Source organism: Schistocerca gregaria, chromosome 1, assembly GCF_023897955.1.
Source record: "Schistocerca gregaria isolate iqSchGreg1 chromosome 1, iqSchGreg1.2, whole genome shotgun sequence".
Taxonomy (NCBI): Eukaryota; Metazoa; Arthropoda; class Insecta; order Orthoptera; family Acrididae; genus Schistocerca; species Schistocerca gregaria.
Window position 1 is genome coordinate 1,011,417,749 of NC_064920.1, and position 16,968 is coordinate 1,011,434,716.

General features: G+C 36.0%; 1 protein-coding gene across 1 annotated transcript in view; it reads right to left on the reverse strand.

Moving 5' to 3' along the window:
- LOC126278769 (cadherin-86C) overlaps positions 1 to 16,968 on the reverse strand; it is a 396,441-nt gene that overhangs the window by 36,302 nt on the left and 343,171 nt on the right. The window contains exons 16-17 of the mRNA XM_049979049.1: positions 11,569 to 11,800; positions 11,301 to 11,439 (exon numbers count right to left, since the gene is read on the reverse strand). Coding sequence (XP_049835006.1) covers positions 11,301 to 11,439; positions 11,569 to 11,800 — 371 coding nt within the window. The remainder of the gene's footprint in view (positions 1 to 11,300; positions 11,440 to 11,568; positions 11,801 to 16,968) is intronic.

The following is a 16,968-nucleotide window of genomic DNA, read 5'->3' on the forward strand; positions in this document are numbered from 1 at the left end:
CCAAAAAGACAAAAACAAAATGATTTATGGAAATATTAGCAACTATTTCTAGTTTGTAATTCCCCCATTACAGATATTGCAGCTGTCAGTATTCAGCAGTAAATTACAAGTGCTGTTAATTATATCTCATGCATTTATAATGATCCATGTATTCACATCTAATTTTTAACTTCATGCCCATAATCTAGTGACACTGGATCCATTAGGTGAGCATAAGTCATAGTAATGTATCCATCTTCAAAAATTGAGCAGGAACTGACTCAAAACCATCTGTTAAGTACCACAGAGAAACCTAAATTGGTAACCAGAATATGAAACAGACACATAAAATGCACATCAGAAATATCCTGCACCAATATGCCAGGACAGTACGTGAGTTTAAAAGCTTGGATTGGTGTCGCTGAAATGCAGGTGAGTCACGCAGCTGTGATATGGCCCAGTACAGCGAGCTTAGTGTGTCGCACAAAGGGATTAGAAAACAGGAAGCAGTGGGTAAAACCCATAGCTAGGGGAAATGTGCATGCCTATGGCCAAGTGACAGTGACAGCTACTGAATAAAACTTGGAAATATATGAAAAATATTAAAACTCAATCTAACACAGTCTGGAAGAGGATGAGGATGTAAAATTGTGTACCTAGATGTCACAAGTTCGTAGTAACATTAAATTTCATTGTATCACCCTAGTTCATGAATAAAACAGCTTTTTATGAACTACAAAATCATACAATGAAATAATGGCAATATTATGAAAAGCATAGATACTGCAGATGGCAGCCAGAAACAGTGGTGATGTGACTAAGTGACTGTGTGTGTGTGTGTTTGTGTGTGTGTGTGTGTGTGTGTGTGTGTGTGTGTGTGTGTGTTGTTTAATTTGGAAGAAAGCTTTTTGGCCAAAAGCTTACTTGTTTAACAGTCTATCTGTTGTGCCTCTCTGTAACTCAATATCTCTGCTATAAGGTGAGTAGCAATCTATCCATTTTTGTAAACTACAATTTAACAAACCTTTAAAATTAAACTAGTACCAAACCAGTCGGGAGAGATGGAGGATGGTCTTAGTTTTTCTGAGTGGCAACACAGCCGTACCATTTCAACCCTTAGAAAATTCACAGCAATAGAAATTGAACAGCCATGAAGATGTACGGATGTAGTCATGATACATTGCTCTTGAATGTTGTGTTTGTCTCTTGACAAAAAGGTGTTGGCTTGGTGCGAGTGACTGTATATTGTGGTGAACCTCTATGAATAGTAGTGCAGTATAAATAAGGAAATTTCGCTGTACTATTTTGTTGGGATTTGGGTTGTGATTTTACGGCTGGATTATCTGACTGTATCTGGGACCCTGCCAAATAGTTTGCTATTTATTATTCAACTTGAGGCAGGACAGACACACCTTCAAATATCTATCTGAGTGAGTTTTACTAACATTACACTACTCCACTTTTAAATAAATTTCATCATTGTGTTGATTACATTATTCAGTCTTCTCATTTTTATTTAATGCATTGTATCAGTTATTTATTTATGTACATTATTGCCTGACTCCTCCCCCATGAACCATGGATCTTGCCATTGGTGGGGAGGCTTGTGTGCCTCAGCGATACAGATAGCCGTACTGTGGGTGCAACCACAATGGAGCGGTGTCTGTTGAGAGGCCAGACAAATGTCTGGTTCCTGAAGGGGGACAGCAGCCTTTTCAGTAGTTGCAGGGACAACATTCTGGATGATTGACTGATCTGGCCTTGTAACACTAACTAAAATAGCCTTGCTGTGTGAATGGCTGAAAGCAAGGGGAAACTACAGTCATAATTTTTCCCGAGGGCATGCAGCTTTAATGTATGGTTAAATGATGATGGCGTCCTCTTGGGTAAAATATTCAGAAGGTAAAATAGTCCCCCATTTGGATCTCCGGACAGGGACTGCTTTGGAGGACGTTGTTATCAAGAGAAAGAAAACTGGCGTTCTATGGATCGGAGTGCGGAATGTCAGATCCCTTAATCGGGCAGGTACGTTAGAAAATTTAAAAAGGGAAATCGACAGGTTAAAGTTAGATGTAGTGGGAATTGGTGAAGTTCGGTGGCAGGAGGAACAAGACCTCTGGTCAGGTGACTACAGGGTTATAAACACAAAATCAAATAGGGGTAATGCAGGAGTAGTTTTAATAATGAATAAAAAAAATAGGAGTGTGGTAAGCTACAACAACCAGCATAGTGAACGCATTATTGTGGCCAAGATAGACATGAAGCCCACGCCTACTACAGTAGTACAAGTTTATATGCCAACTAGCTCTGAGATGACAGAGAGATTGATGAAATGTGTGATAAGATAAAAGAAATTATTCAGATAGTGAAGGGAGACGAACATTTAATAGTCATGGGTGACTGGATTCAATAGTAGGCAAAGGGAGAGAAGGAAACGTAGTAGGTGAATATGGATTTGGGGGAGGGGGTGGGGGGGGGTGGGGGGGGGGGAGAAGAAATGAAAGAGGAAGCTGCCTGGTAGAATTTTGCACAGAGCATAACTTAATCATAGCTAACACTTGGTTCAAGAATCATGAAAGGAGGCTGTATACATGGATGAAGCATGGAGATACTAGGAGGTTTCATATAGATTATATAATGGTAAGACAGAGATTTAGGAACCAGGTTTTAAATTGCAAGACATTTTCAGGGGCAGATGTGGATTCTGACCACAATCTATTGGTTATGAACTGTAGATTTAAACTGAAGAAACTTCAAAAAGGTTGGAATTTAAGAAGATGGGACCTGGATAAACTGAAAGAACCAGAGGTTGTAGGGAGATTCAGGGAGTGCATTAGGGAACGACTGACAAGAATGGAGGAAAGAAATACAGTAGAAGAAGAATGGGTAGCTTTGAGAGATGAAATAGTGAAGCTAACAGAGGATCAAGTGGATAAAAAGATGAGGGCTACTAGATATCCTTGGGTAACAGAAGAGATATTGAATTTAATTGATGAAAGGAGAAAATATAAAAATGCAGTAAATGAAATAGGCAAAAAGGAATACAAACGTCTCAAAAATGAGATCGACAGGAAGTGCAAAATGGCTAAGCAGGGATGGCTAGAAGACAAATGTAAACATGTAGAGGAATATATCACTAGGGGTAAGATAGATACTGCATACAGGAAAATTAAAGAGACCTTTGGAGAAAAGAGAATGACATGCATGAATATCAAGTGCTGAGATGGAAACACAATTCTAAGCAGGGGAGGGAAAGCAGAAAGGTGGAAGGAGTATATAGAGGGCCTATACAAGGGCGATGTTCTTGAGGACAATGTTATAGAAATGGAAGAGAATGTAGATGAAGATGAAATAGGAGATATGATACTGCGTGAAGAGTTTGACAGATCACTGGAAGACCTAAGCTGAAACAAGGCCCCGGGAGTAGAACTACTGACAGCCTTGGGAGAGCCAGGCCTAACAAAACTCTACCATCTAGTGAGCAAGATGTATGAGAAAGGTGAACTACCCTCAGACTTCAAGAAGAATATTCCAATCCCAAAGAAAGCAGGTGTTGACAGATGTGAAAATTACCGAACTGTCAGTTTAATAAGCCATGGCTGCAAAATATTAACATGAATTATTTACAAACGAATGGAAAAACTGGTGGAAGCCAGCCTTGGGGAAGATCAGTTTGGATTCCATGGAAATGTTGGAACACGTGAGGCTATACTGACCCTACGACTTATCTTAGAAAATAGATTAAGGAAAGGCAAACCTATGTTTCTAGCATTTGTAGATTTAGAGAAAGCTTTTGACAATGTTGACTGGAATACTCTCTTTCAAATTCTGAAGGTGGTAGGGGTAAAATACAGGGAGCGAAAGGCTATTTGCAATTTGTATAAAAACCATAGAAACCAGATGGGAGTTATAACAGTTGAGGGACATGAAAGGGAAGCAGTAGTTGGGAAGGGAGTGAGACAGGGTTGTAGCCTCTCTCCAATGCTGTTCTATCTGTATATTGAACGAACATTAAAGGAAACAAAAGAAAAATTTGGAGTAGGTATTAAAATCCATGGAGAAGAAATAAAAACTTTGAGGTTCGCCGATGACATTGTAATTCTGTCAGAGACAGCAATGGACTTGGAAGAGCAGTTGAACGAAGTGGACATTGTCTTGAAAGGAGGGTATAAGATGAACATCAACAAAAGCAAAATGAGGATAATGGAATGTAGTTGAATTAAGTCGGGTGATGCTGAGGGAATTAGATTAGGAAATGAGACACTTAAAGTAGTAAAGGAGTTTTGCTATTTGGGGAGCAAAGTAACTCATGATGGCTGAAGTAGAGAGGATATAAAATGTAGACTGGCTATGGCAAGGAAAGCATTTCTGAAGAAGAGAAATTTGTGAACATCGAGTATTGATTTAAGTGTCAGGAAGTCGTTTCTGAAAGTATTTGTATGGAGTGTAGCCATGTATGGAAGTGAAACATGAACGATAAATAGTTGGGACAAGAAGAGAATAGAAGCTTGCAAAATGTGGTGCTACAGAAGAATGCTGAAGATTAGATGGGTTGATCACATAACTAATGAGGAGGTATTGAATAGAATTGGAGAGAAGAGAAATTTGTGGCACAACTTGACTAGAAGAAGGGATTGGTTGATAGGGATATTCTGAGGCTTCAAGGGATCACCAATTTAGTATTTGAGGGCAGTGTGGAGGGTAAAAATCGCAGAGGGAGACCAAGAAATGAATACACTAAACATGTTCAGAAGGATTTAGGTTGCAGTAGGTACTGGGAGATGAAGAACCTTGCACAGGATATGGACAGCTGCATCAAACCAGTCTGTGGACTGAAGAGCACAACAACAACATTGCCTGACTTTATTTATGTGTGATTGGTGCTTGTCTGTAAAACCTTACGAATAATAGTAGGCACTTGTACTAGTGTAAAAAAAAGCATAGTGGTGTTCTCTCATCCCACACATGTAGAGCTAAATGAGTCCACAAGTGGAATGTCCACTCACAAATATAATAGGTACTTATTGAGTGCCACCTGTCTCCATGGCACGTGAAAAAAATAACGTGCATTTGTGAATACATTTTGGGAATAAAATAATTGGAAATAATGATGCCGGATAAAAATATATTACAAAAGGAACTCATAAGATTATTTGCATGATGTCCATGAAGGAAGACAAATTCCCTAAACAGCTAAACAGGAACAATACTGTGATTGTTATAATAATAATAATAATAATAATAATAATAATAATATTTATTCAACATCGAATAATCAAATACAATCCCTAGAAATAATACAGTTTCAGGACATCATACAGATTATTCTTCTGAATACATCAGTTTATAAATTTTACATTTTGATGGATTTTACGTCTGGTAGTATACAATCACGATATTACAAATATATTTTTATCAACATTATATTAGTTGTAGGTTACTTAAAACTATGAGCTTGACATACTTATGAAACACTTTTCATACAGATATAATACTCATCTAGGGAATAAAAAGGGTTTTCAATTAGAATTCTTTTAAGCTGATCTTTTAATTTGTTAGTAGGAAGGGTTGTGAGACTTTTTGGTAGGGCATTAGCTAGCTTCAGCCCAGCATGAAGTGCATTTTTTCATATAAAGCTGTTCTGTGGCTATTTACATGGTATCTGAACTTTTGCCTTGTATCATATTGTTGCAGGTCACAGTTGAAATTTGGATTTATTGTTTCCACAAGCAATATAACTTTCAATATGTACACACCTATAATGGTAAGCACACCTAATTTTGGGAACAGATTCCAACATGATTCTCGAGGTTTGGCACTACAAATGATCCTGAAAACTTTTTTCTGTAATATTAATAATGTACGTAGGTTGTCTTGAGTTGTTGCACCCCATATTTCTACAGCATAGTTTAAGTTTGATGAGAATAGGGCATGATAAGCAGTTTTTAGTACACCCATGTCCTTACAATACTTTCTAATCATATTTATAGCAAACACATTCTTCGACAGCTTACATGCTAAGGAATCAATATGCATGTCCCATTTGAGGCTGTCCTGGATTGTAATTCCCAAGAACTTTGTCCATTTTTCCTTTTTTACAATGACATTTCCTATGGATAATTTCATGTCAAATTCTATTTGTTTCCTTGTCTTAAATTCCATCATTGCAGTCTTTGAAGCACTTACATTTAGATGGCTTTCATTAAAATACTTGACTATTTTATTAGTTACACTGTTGCACTGTACCTCCAGACTCTCATAGTCTTTGTGTTTACACACTATTGATGTGTCATCTGCATACAATATTTTTGTACAGTTAGGAGAACAATACTGTATATCATTAACATATATCAAGAAAAGAAGGGGTCCCAAGACAGAACCTTGAGGCACTCCATATTTGATGTCTGTAATTTTAGATTTTTAAGACCCACTGTTTGTTTTAAGCAAGACAAATTGTTTTCTATTGCTCACATACGATTTTATTAGCTCATAGCCAGTTCCTCTGATACCCAGGTTCCACAGCTTGTCAAGTAATATGGTGATGTTGACACAATCAAAAGCTTTTTCTAGATCAAGGAACACTCCAGTTACATACTCCTTGTTCCCTATGACCATTATTATTTTGTCTATTAATTGTGCTGCTGCTACTGATGTTGACTTGTTTTTCATAAAGCCATTCTGATTTTTAAATATTAAATTGTGTTGACGCAGGAATGTCATTAGTCTAGTATAAATAACTTTCTCAACTACCTTAGAAAATGCAGGTAAGATTGAGATGGGGCGGTAATTTTCAGTTTTAGATTTATCACCTTTCTTGTGAATCGGGGTTACTTGTGCTGTCTTTAGACTATCTGGGAAACAACCTGATGCAATTACATCATTTACTGCTGTGGCCATGGCATCAGATATGTTGTCTATGCAACTTTTCAGTGTACAGATAGACAGTCCATCATATCCTGCTAATTTTGTATTTTTTAATGACATTACTACTTTTTTGACTTCCTTGTTATTGGTTGGGGCCAAGTATATGCTTTGTTTGATTGAAATGCCCCTATATCTATGCTGAAGATTCTTAAAATCGTCATTGACAAATTTTCAAACAGAAGAAAAGTACTCATTAAAAACATTTGCAATCTGACATTGACATTTCATGATATGCCCTTTATGCTTTATAGTAAAATCACTTGTTGATCTGTCTTTACAATCCCTAAAGCAATTTATTACTTTCCAAACAGCTAAACCTGTGTTAGTAGAGTTTCTTAACATTGTGGCTACATATTTACTTTTAGTTTCTAGCAGAAGATCTTTATAGTAATCCTGATAGTTCTTAAATTCTACCTTTAGTCTATTATTATTGTTATTATTTATCATTGCATATTGGAAAAGTCTAAGTTTCTCTCTTGCTGTTCTTAAATTCTACCTTTAGTCTATTATTATTGTTATTATTTATCACTGCATATTGGAAAAGTCTAAGTTTCTCTCTTGCTGTTTTTACTTCATGATTTATCCAGTTATTTTTTTGTATCTTTTTGCAGTTATTTACTGTAAATTTCATTTCTGGACATGAGACATTGAAGCAATAATAAAAATCTGGTGAAAATTCACTGAAAGTAATGCTGTTTTTTTTCACCCCATTGTAAGCTTTGTAGCAAACTGTTGAAATCTTTAACATTGTCATCATTGGTCGTTCTTTTTGTCACATATTGTTTCTATTTTCTATTGACATGAAGATTTTCAGCTTGTATCAATACCTGTACTGCATGGTGGTCAGAAATGGCAAGCTTCAGAACTGATGCACAGCATGTAAAGTGGGACTTGTTAGTTATAATGTTGTCAATGCATGATTTTACACTATTGACCTCTCTAGTGGGCTCGTTTATCAGAAATGTTAAGTTAAATTGAGCTAGTATTCGCATTAGTTTTTTTAGATACAGAGTCATTGGACAGCAAGTCAATGTTTATATCTCCAGTTAGTATTATGTTAACCCAGCCATTTTTATCGCAGTGTTTACTGTCAATGTCAACAAGCAGGTCATTAAGAACATCAAAGAAACTATCTAGGCTACCAGATGGAGGTCTGTATAGGCCTATAATAATTAAGTTCTCTTTCCCCCACTTATAATTAATTGCTACTAGTTCTATTACACCCTCAATGCTGAAAGCACTTACATCTATTACACTATAATTACTACCACTGGCTGCAAAGATAGCTACCCCACCACCACGTTTCTCTTTTCTACTGAAGGCCGAGCAAAAGTTCATGGAAAGTGGCTTACATACACTAATTAGCTCATCTGTGTACCAGTGTTCACTTATAACTAAAACATCAGGCTTATCAATTGCTGCAATGGTATCCAACTCGTGCTTATTGCCAAGACTTTGAAAGTTCTGCTGAATTAATTTGAAAGTGAGTTTGGATTGTTGAATGCTTGATGGACGTGTCACCCTACCAGAACCACTTATACATTCATCCCTAAAAAAGATATATCAGTTGGCAGAGTGGGTTTGGTATTTTTCACTATCCATTTATTCAAGTTGGTCTGTTTCCGTGTACTGGGAGCTTTACCTGATGTTTTCAGCAGCCATTTGTCCAATGTTGTCTGTCTATATCAATTTCTGCAGTCTTCTTGTGTTGTGGAGCACTCATTCTTCGAATGTGTGTATTTTGAGTATACGTTGTTCCTAGCATTTTCGACGATTTCACAAATAATTGACGCTAAGTGACTTTTTACGTGCCGATTGAGGTGAAGCCCGTGAGTGGTGTAAAGATCTCTACTAAAATGTTGCACGTTAACCATTTGTACATTTGTGCCAGGGTTACAAATTTCTGCATATTGACTGTTTGTATAAGCTACTGCCCTGTTTACACACGAGAATTGGGGCAAGGAGACAAGCAAAACACAGAAAGCTATACATCTGTCGGCCTACTCTCCATAATGTACAATTCAGGGTGAAAATTATTTACACAGACAAACTTTGGCAGATTGCATGGGACACTGAAACAAATATTTTTCTCTCATGTCGTATTCTCCAGTGAGAGTTTTTTAATCCGTTAGAGGGAGATTTCTCTGGATGAAACTTAATCAAACTAACAGACTGGGAGGTTGCATGGACAATAAAAACATTACTTCGATCACAGTAGAGGTTCAAAAGGGTCTCCATTGATCTGTATACAGAGGTTACACTGGTCAGTCCTGTTGTGTCTAACACTGACAAAGACTGCATGGGTGCCTAATTCCTAGTGCAGCTGCTACTATACATGCAGCCAGATCCTCTTCTGATTCAACAGGGGTTTTGTAAACAATGCTGCACATCTCTTGTCACACAAAAAGGTTCAGAGGGGCCATACAGGGAACCAAGTAAGCCCCGGCACAGGTCCACCACTACTAAACCTACTTTTCGGGAAACTGTTGGTTCAAGAATTGACACATAGGGTGACTGAAATACGCCACCTTCAGATACTCATTAGTAACTGCATCTGTCAGTTTCCACAAGGTATAGCATACTCTTTCATACTCTTTCTATCCTCTTGCAGATGTGGCTAGTATGTTCGTCAGAGTTTAAAGAGGCGGCATGGGACAGGGAGGCCAATAGAAGGGGGGGGAGGGGGGCAGGAGGAATGTGTAGTGCTGCTTGTGGGAGCGTGCAGGGATGTAGTGGGGGACAGAATAGGGATGTTAGGTGCATTTTACAAGATGGGGGAACTATTTGAAGTAAACATTGTTGACAATCGTTTTTAAGACTATTTCTAAAAGAAATGGATTAAATTGTAAGAAATTCTCATTGTAAACATTGTTATTAATTGTGTATTTAATGTGTATATCTATTTTTCTCTAAGTGATTAATTGGTAATAAAGGTACAACCATGAAACTTTATCAGAACTTGAAAGAGAAGTCAGAGAAAGAAATTCCAAATCACAAAAAATATTCTCAACAACCACAGGAATTTTTATTTCTAAACTGGGAAAAGAAGAAGAAATACATTTAATGGAAAATAGCTTAACCACCTACATTTGTGTATTAGTTATTTTTATCTGTAACAGCATTGGGTACTAGAGATATTGGACATGGCAAATAGACTGAAACTGTTGACAATCTTCTGTATAAGTAATTGCTTAAATTGTTACACGAGTGAATCATATTTTATAATTCTTAATCTACTGTTAGCAAGCAACTTATACATTTAAGAGAATTGAAAGTCAACAGGAAATTGAACATGAAGGCAGTACTTTAGAAGACAATTTATTCATTGAGTTAGTAGGCGAAGTGGCATTGTAAATGTGACTGTAATGACTTTTTTTTTAAAAAAAATATCTTTATATCCTTAGTAATTTTATGTTCTCAGGGAGTATGTTAAAAAACTCCAAACCCATATGAAATTTTGTGTTGTTCTGCTAGACTATTACTGCAAGCAAACTTCAACTTCAGTGGATGGACTTACTAGAACCAATTTGTTAGTGTGACTGAAAATCAGTTAAAGGGTTGAGTAAATAACACATTAAAAAAATTGTAAAAGTTATCAAAACAAGCCGATGACATTTGTATTTTGAGAGGAATTTAATGAATAATAAAATTAACTTCAGAAATCATATCTAAATCATATCTGATTGACATTTCCTGCTCTATAGAACAAATGCTGAATGTGAAGTAGTATGATTCTTTTTTATTTTTATTTATTTATTTTTTTAAACAAAGGCATCCCATATCTTGTGTGAAAACTAGATACTGAAAACACTTTTAGACTTGATAATTTGTGACAAATTAAAACTAATTGATTGATTAAGACTCGAACCTGGAGATCCGCTTTTTTCATGCAGTGCTTCTCCAGTTGAACCACTCCTGCTTGCTATAATCTTCCTACATGTTCATTTCATATTTTTAAATCTTTTTTCGTCTCTTGGTACAGAGGGGAACAATTTCAATCAAAAGATTAAAAGAAAAACTATATTTCATTTGTTTATGTATGAGACTCATAACTATAACAGAAATTCTTAGTGTTACATAGATGTTCAAGTAATTAGTATAATAAATGTTTATGTTTGTGGTAATCATTGTTGTGATTATTCCTTTTCATCTGATTGTGGCAAATCTGTGTTCACAGACTTGACAATACTAAATACATTATTAATTCTTAGAAACAATGACATCACACAGTGTGCACAATATTTTTCAGTTCCACTATTATAAAAAAATCATCTAAATATTATTTATTAAGTTATCTCATATTCTTTTGCATTTAGATCCTGAAAGAAATTAGATTGTGTCAATATATAAATATGAATATTGTTTGAAACTCTCCATGATAAATAAATCAGACTTACGGTTACTTCTGATGTTGCTGCAGTTGTTGTAATCAGTTCTGGCTTTGGCACTGTTCCACCAGTATTGAAAACAGAAGCGATTTTGCTAATATCAACCACTGTTTCACCACTTGACTGCACTTCTGCTATAATCAGTGTCCTGAAGCACCATCATATGTAATCAGATGACAGATTCTTAAAAACAAATAAAAAGTAAAGGAGGAAAAAGTACTTCATACACAAAATTAATCAGTGGAGAATATTTGTAACGAAATGATTATTTACTAACTTATTTGCCAATTCTTGTCGAGCAAACATTCTTTCTTCCTGAAGTTCCAAGTGATCATCATATGGTGTGACAGAGCAAACTCTGACACTGCTCCTCAGCATGGAAGACAAAAGTTTCTCAATATCTGCACGATCAGATGGAAGTGGTCCAGGAATTATAAACTGCATCATTTTTGTTGGTGATGGTGGTGGATATACTCGCACCAACGATCGTGTGTGATGTTGTGGGCTTCCTAATGGAAAATATGTATAAATAATTTAGTACAAGAATTATGTAATAATTAAATTTTCATAAAAAGTATTGTGTTCTTGGACCACTGCAGTTGTGACTTCATTACTTTTATTAAGCAAGTATCTTTTTTATGGCCTCTATGTAACAAGAGAAGCTACAGTTGCAAGCTTCTGACTAAATTATGCAGTTAGTACAGTAAGTGTAACAAATTCTTGATGTTTGTTCATTTATTATTGCAGAAGAAAGCTAGAGTCATTTGTGGTATACTTCCAGGAAAGAGCAATGTTGATTGCATCATACACTGAAGGGCCAGAAACTGGTACATCTGCCTAATATTGTTTAGAGCCCTCTTCAGCATGCACAAGTGCCGCAACATGATGTGGTATGAACTCGACTAATGTCTGAAGTGTGCTTGAGGGAATTGGCACTGAGAATTATACAGAGCTATCTATAAATCTGTAAAAGTATGAGTGGATGGAGAGCCCCTCTGAACAGCATGTTGTAAGGCATCCCAGATATGCTCAATAATATTCTTGTCCAGGGAGTTCAGCAGCCAGTGGAAGCATTTAAACTCAGAAGAGTGTTCCTAGAGCCACTCTGTAGCAATTCTGGATGCATGCAGAGACAAGGTGAATGTTTTTCCTGGTAGTGTTAGTGATATAAACACCAACACTTATAAATGAGAGCTTACACGAGTACACTATTAAGAACTGTGTATGAAAAATCTATGGCCAGAACACTGGATTGATACTGATGTCTTTTGCTTTAGGACTTTCATTTCTTGACTGCGTAATTGTGTGACTACTTTTATGTAACCTTGATAGCATCATCTTTCAGTGTTGACAACATTTTTCCATAGGCAATGTATTAACTTTTGTCAGTTGGTAAGGAAACACAAGGAATGTTTGGTTGTGGAAGAATCAGAAATTGGTATTATTTGCAACAACTGCTACAATTACTACTACTAAAAAGATATTCACTGGCCCTCACAAAGGAAGACACTCTAACATTGAAGTAAAAGTTCTGGTATTCTTCTGTGAAAGGAGAAAGAATGGGCAACCTATGATTGTAAACAAAGCAAAAGAGGTAGCTACAGTTCTTAATATAATGAAGGCTAACTGGGATGGGTTGATCGCTTTCTGAAATGGGCTGGCCTATCTCTGTGATGCTGTACAGCAGTATGCCAAAAGCTTCTAAAAGGATTTTGAGAAGAAACTTCATGAATTTCATTGGTATGTCATCACACTTTGGAAAGAGAAGAATTTTTTGATGTGCCAAAGAGGCAATGCTGATGAGGCACAAATTTGATTGATGAGAAGGGGCAAAAAAAGTTACAGTCAAAACATCAGGGTGTGATAAACATTGCATAACTGTATTAATGGCAATCACAGCAGATGGGCGCAAACTCTCCCCTTTCCTAATATTCAAGTGGAAAGCAAGCCCAAAGACCCCAAAAAATTGAAAGCTGTTTCCTGATGACATCACTGTTCAAAATCAAGAGAAGTAATGGATGACTGAAACTTAAAAACTTGACTGGCTCCAAAATATACAGGAACTTTATCCTGGTGTACTTTCCAAACTACCATCAATGCTTTGTCTTGAGGCATTTTGTGCTCATGTCAGTGATGATGCGAAAAAGAGGATCCACAGCCAAGCCAGTGCCTTTTTTATTATTTCTGGAGGAATGACTTCTGTGTTACAACCCTTGACATCAGTATAAAGAAATCTTTCAAAGGTTACATTTAGGAACAGCACAAAAAAATTTTGTTAACCAAACTGTGAACTGACTCTGACAAAAAAATTGAGCATGCTGCACCATTGGTTTTGACTGCCTGGAAAAGCATTAGAGCACCAATGATTGTAAAATTATTCAAAAAATGCTATATTTAAAAAACTCTGCATGTTAATGAAGATGGTGTGCTCTCGAACGAGACTGAGGATGATGGGGAAAGAAGAAATGAATCTGTTTCTCATGTAGACTCTCTAAGGATACTATTATTTATGACATTAATGAATAATGATGGGTAATGCCTGTAATTTATGATATGTTTGTTTGCTTGTCTTTCAAGTTAGGTGTTCTTTTTTTAATGATGATTATGTCACTTAACAGTGGTCCATTGTTGTTGTTTTTACAATTCATCCACTGTTGTGTAAAATAAATGTAGTCTACCAGTGATATGCCAACAAAATCTTTTTTATGGTGTAATTAACATCACAAAAAAAGTGTTTGTAGGTGCATCACTGGTAGACACATTACATTCAATGGCACATTAGATTTGCATAAATGTAGTAATATCTGCTGGTATCACATAAAATTTGTAACTTCAACCCAACAGTGTCAACCAGCCAGTGACAAGAAGGATGCTGCCAGAAACCAGTAGTGTCATCAGCTGAATCCAGACTGGACAGTTGTTGACTGTTCATAACAGAGGATTATACCAAGCTAAAATTTTTCATAGGTATACATGATAATGTTGCAGTGTACCCTTCTTGTCTTCTGTGATTGTAGATTGTAGATTGTATTTTATTGGTCCTGTTGTCTACATAGCAGCTTATGCATAAGACATTGGACAAGTCAAGTTATAAATATACAGGCTGAAAGTAATTTCAAGGCGTACATATGTAAGCTTACAATAATACACTTTACACGTAAGTAAGTATTTATATAACACATTTCATAAATTTAAATATTCTTCAATGGAGTAAAAGCAGTGATGCTGTAAATATGACTTTAGAGATTTTCCAAATGTATTGACCTCAGTGATAGCTTTTATGTTTTCAGGAAGTTTGTTATAAAGCTTAACTCCCATGTGAAAAGTGCCTTTTTGGCACAGTGCTGTGCTGATTTGAGTCATATGTAAGTTTCTGTTTTGTCTGGTAAAGTGCTCATGTATATCACAGTTTTTTTGTAGTCTCCGGTCCTTGCCTATTACATTTAATTTAAAGAACAAAAGGGTTTCCATAATGTATACACATGGTAATGGTGGAATACCAGATTTCTTAAACAGGGGTTTACAAGAGTCTCTAAGCTTGTACCCAAACAAGATTCTAATGGCCCTTTTTTGTAGTTTAAAAGTGCTATTAGCTGTTTTAGAGTTTCCCCAGAAGGTGACCCCATATCTAAGACGAGAATGAAAGTACGCATGATATGCATTCAATACTGTTTTCTCACTACAGCATGATTTTAATGAACAAAGAAGATAACATGTTTTGCTCAGTTCTGCATTGAGATATTCAATATGCTTATTCCATCTGATGTTACTCTGCAGCCAAAGTCCTAAGAATTTGGTTTCAGTACTGTTACCAACTGGCTCATCATTGATAGAGACTGATGGGATAAACATGTCCTTGTTAGGAACATTGTGGAATTTTAGAGCAACGGTTTTCTTACTGTTTATTACAAGCTGATTACTCTGTGCCCAGTTACTAAGTTGTTTCGTGACCGTGTTTACTGTCTGCTGTAACTGTTCATCGTCGCCTCCTTTTAGTAGAATCGTGGTGTCATCTGCAAATATGATTGTTTTGTGTGCATCAATATTTAAGCTTAGATCATTTATGTACAGAAGAAACAGAAGGGGTCCCAATACAGATCCTTGGGGTACACCACATTTTATTTGTTTATAGTCAGATAAGTGATTAGATACAGCTTTTAGTTTAATATTTGTGTGCTTGACGCACACTGCCTGCATACGATTTGTCAGGAAGGAACTGATCCACTTGTTGGACAGACCTCGAATACCATATCTTTCTAGCTTTGATAGCAGAATTTTATGGTCCACCATGTCAAAAGCTTTTGACAAGTCAATAAAGACTCCTATTGTTTCCTGTTGTTTGTCCATCAGGTTTAGAATGGAATTGATGCACTCATAGATATCAGTTGTTGTTGATCTCTTATTTCTGAATCCATGTTGTTCATTACATAGGATGCTGTTTTTATTAATAAATTTCATAAGTTTCTCATACATCACTTTTTCCAGTACTTTAGAGATGCAGGAGGAAATTGTGATGGGTCTGTAGTTATTTACATTGTCTTTATCCCCTTTTTTATATACAGGAATAACTTTTGATGTTTTCAACACATCAGGGAAAGTGCCTGCCTGAAGTGAGCACTTGCATAAATGTGTGAGTACTTCAATCAGGTTTGATGCGCTCTTCTTTAACATTGTTGCAGGAATACCATCAATACCTGCCGATTTGGAATTTTTTAGTCCTTTTATTGCTTTAGCTACTTCATATTGTGAAACAGAACTGATGTACATTGATCCTCTACATGCACTTATTTTATATTCATTTGCCTGGGTGCTCTGAAAGTTTGACTGTAACAAATTTTCAGCAACACCTGTGAAAAAGTTGTTAAATGTGTTGGCTACTTCTAAGGGGTTTGTTACTTTTTTATTTTTATGTGATAGTGTTATATTTTTCCAAGGTTGTCTGTATTCTCCGCATTCTTTTTTTATAACACTCCACATAGCCTTTGATTTATTAGCTGAATTATAAATGATTTCATCATTATGCATTATTTTTGCTGCTTTTATTACATTTCTTAATATTTTGGAGTATTTTTTATAGTATGCGCATACTACAGGTGAGGAATTTTTTGAGTTACATATTTCATTAAGTAGTCTTTTCTTCTGGCATGAAACTCTTATTCCCTTTGTGATCCAGCTGTTTGTTCTAGAGTTTCCCCGTATGGTTAATGTTTTCAATGGGAACGCAAGTTCAAAGAAATGGGTTAATACATCAATGAAAGTGTTGAATTTTTCATTTATATCATTCATTTTGTACACTCCTAGTCATTTTTCTTTCTGTAATAAGTTGTTGAAGTAGTTCACATTATGCTGATTACAACTTCGATATGCTGTTCTGAAAGACATGTTGTTAATAATACTGCCTTGTACTTTTATGCTTAGTATTTGAGCAAGATGATCACTAAAACCTGCATTGAAAATTCTTAGTGAGGTGTTGTGTAAACTCTTCTTGACTAGAAACTGATCAAGAGCTGTTTGGCAAGTTTCTGATACTCGGGTAGCTGCTTTTACTTCAGCCTTTAAATTGTAGGACGTTGCAAGGTTCAAAATGGTCTCCCTATTTCCAATATCCGTGAGGAAGTCAATATTGAAGTCCCCACAGATTATCAATTCACAATCCATTGTATTTACTTTATTTAGT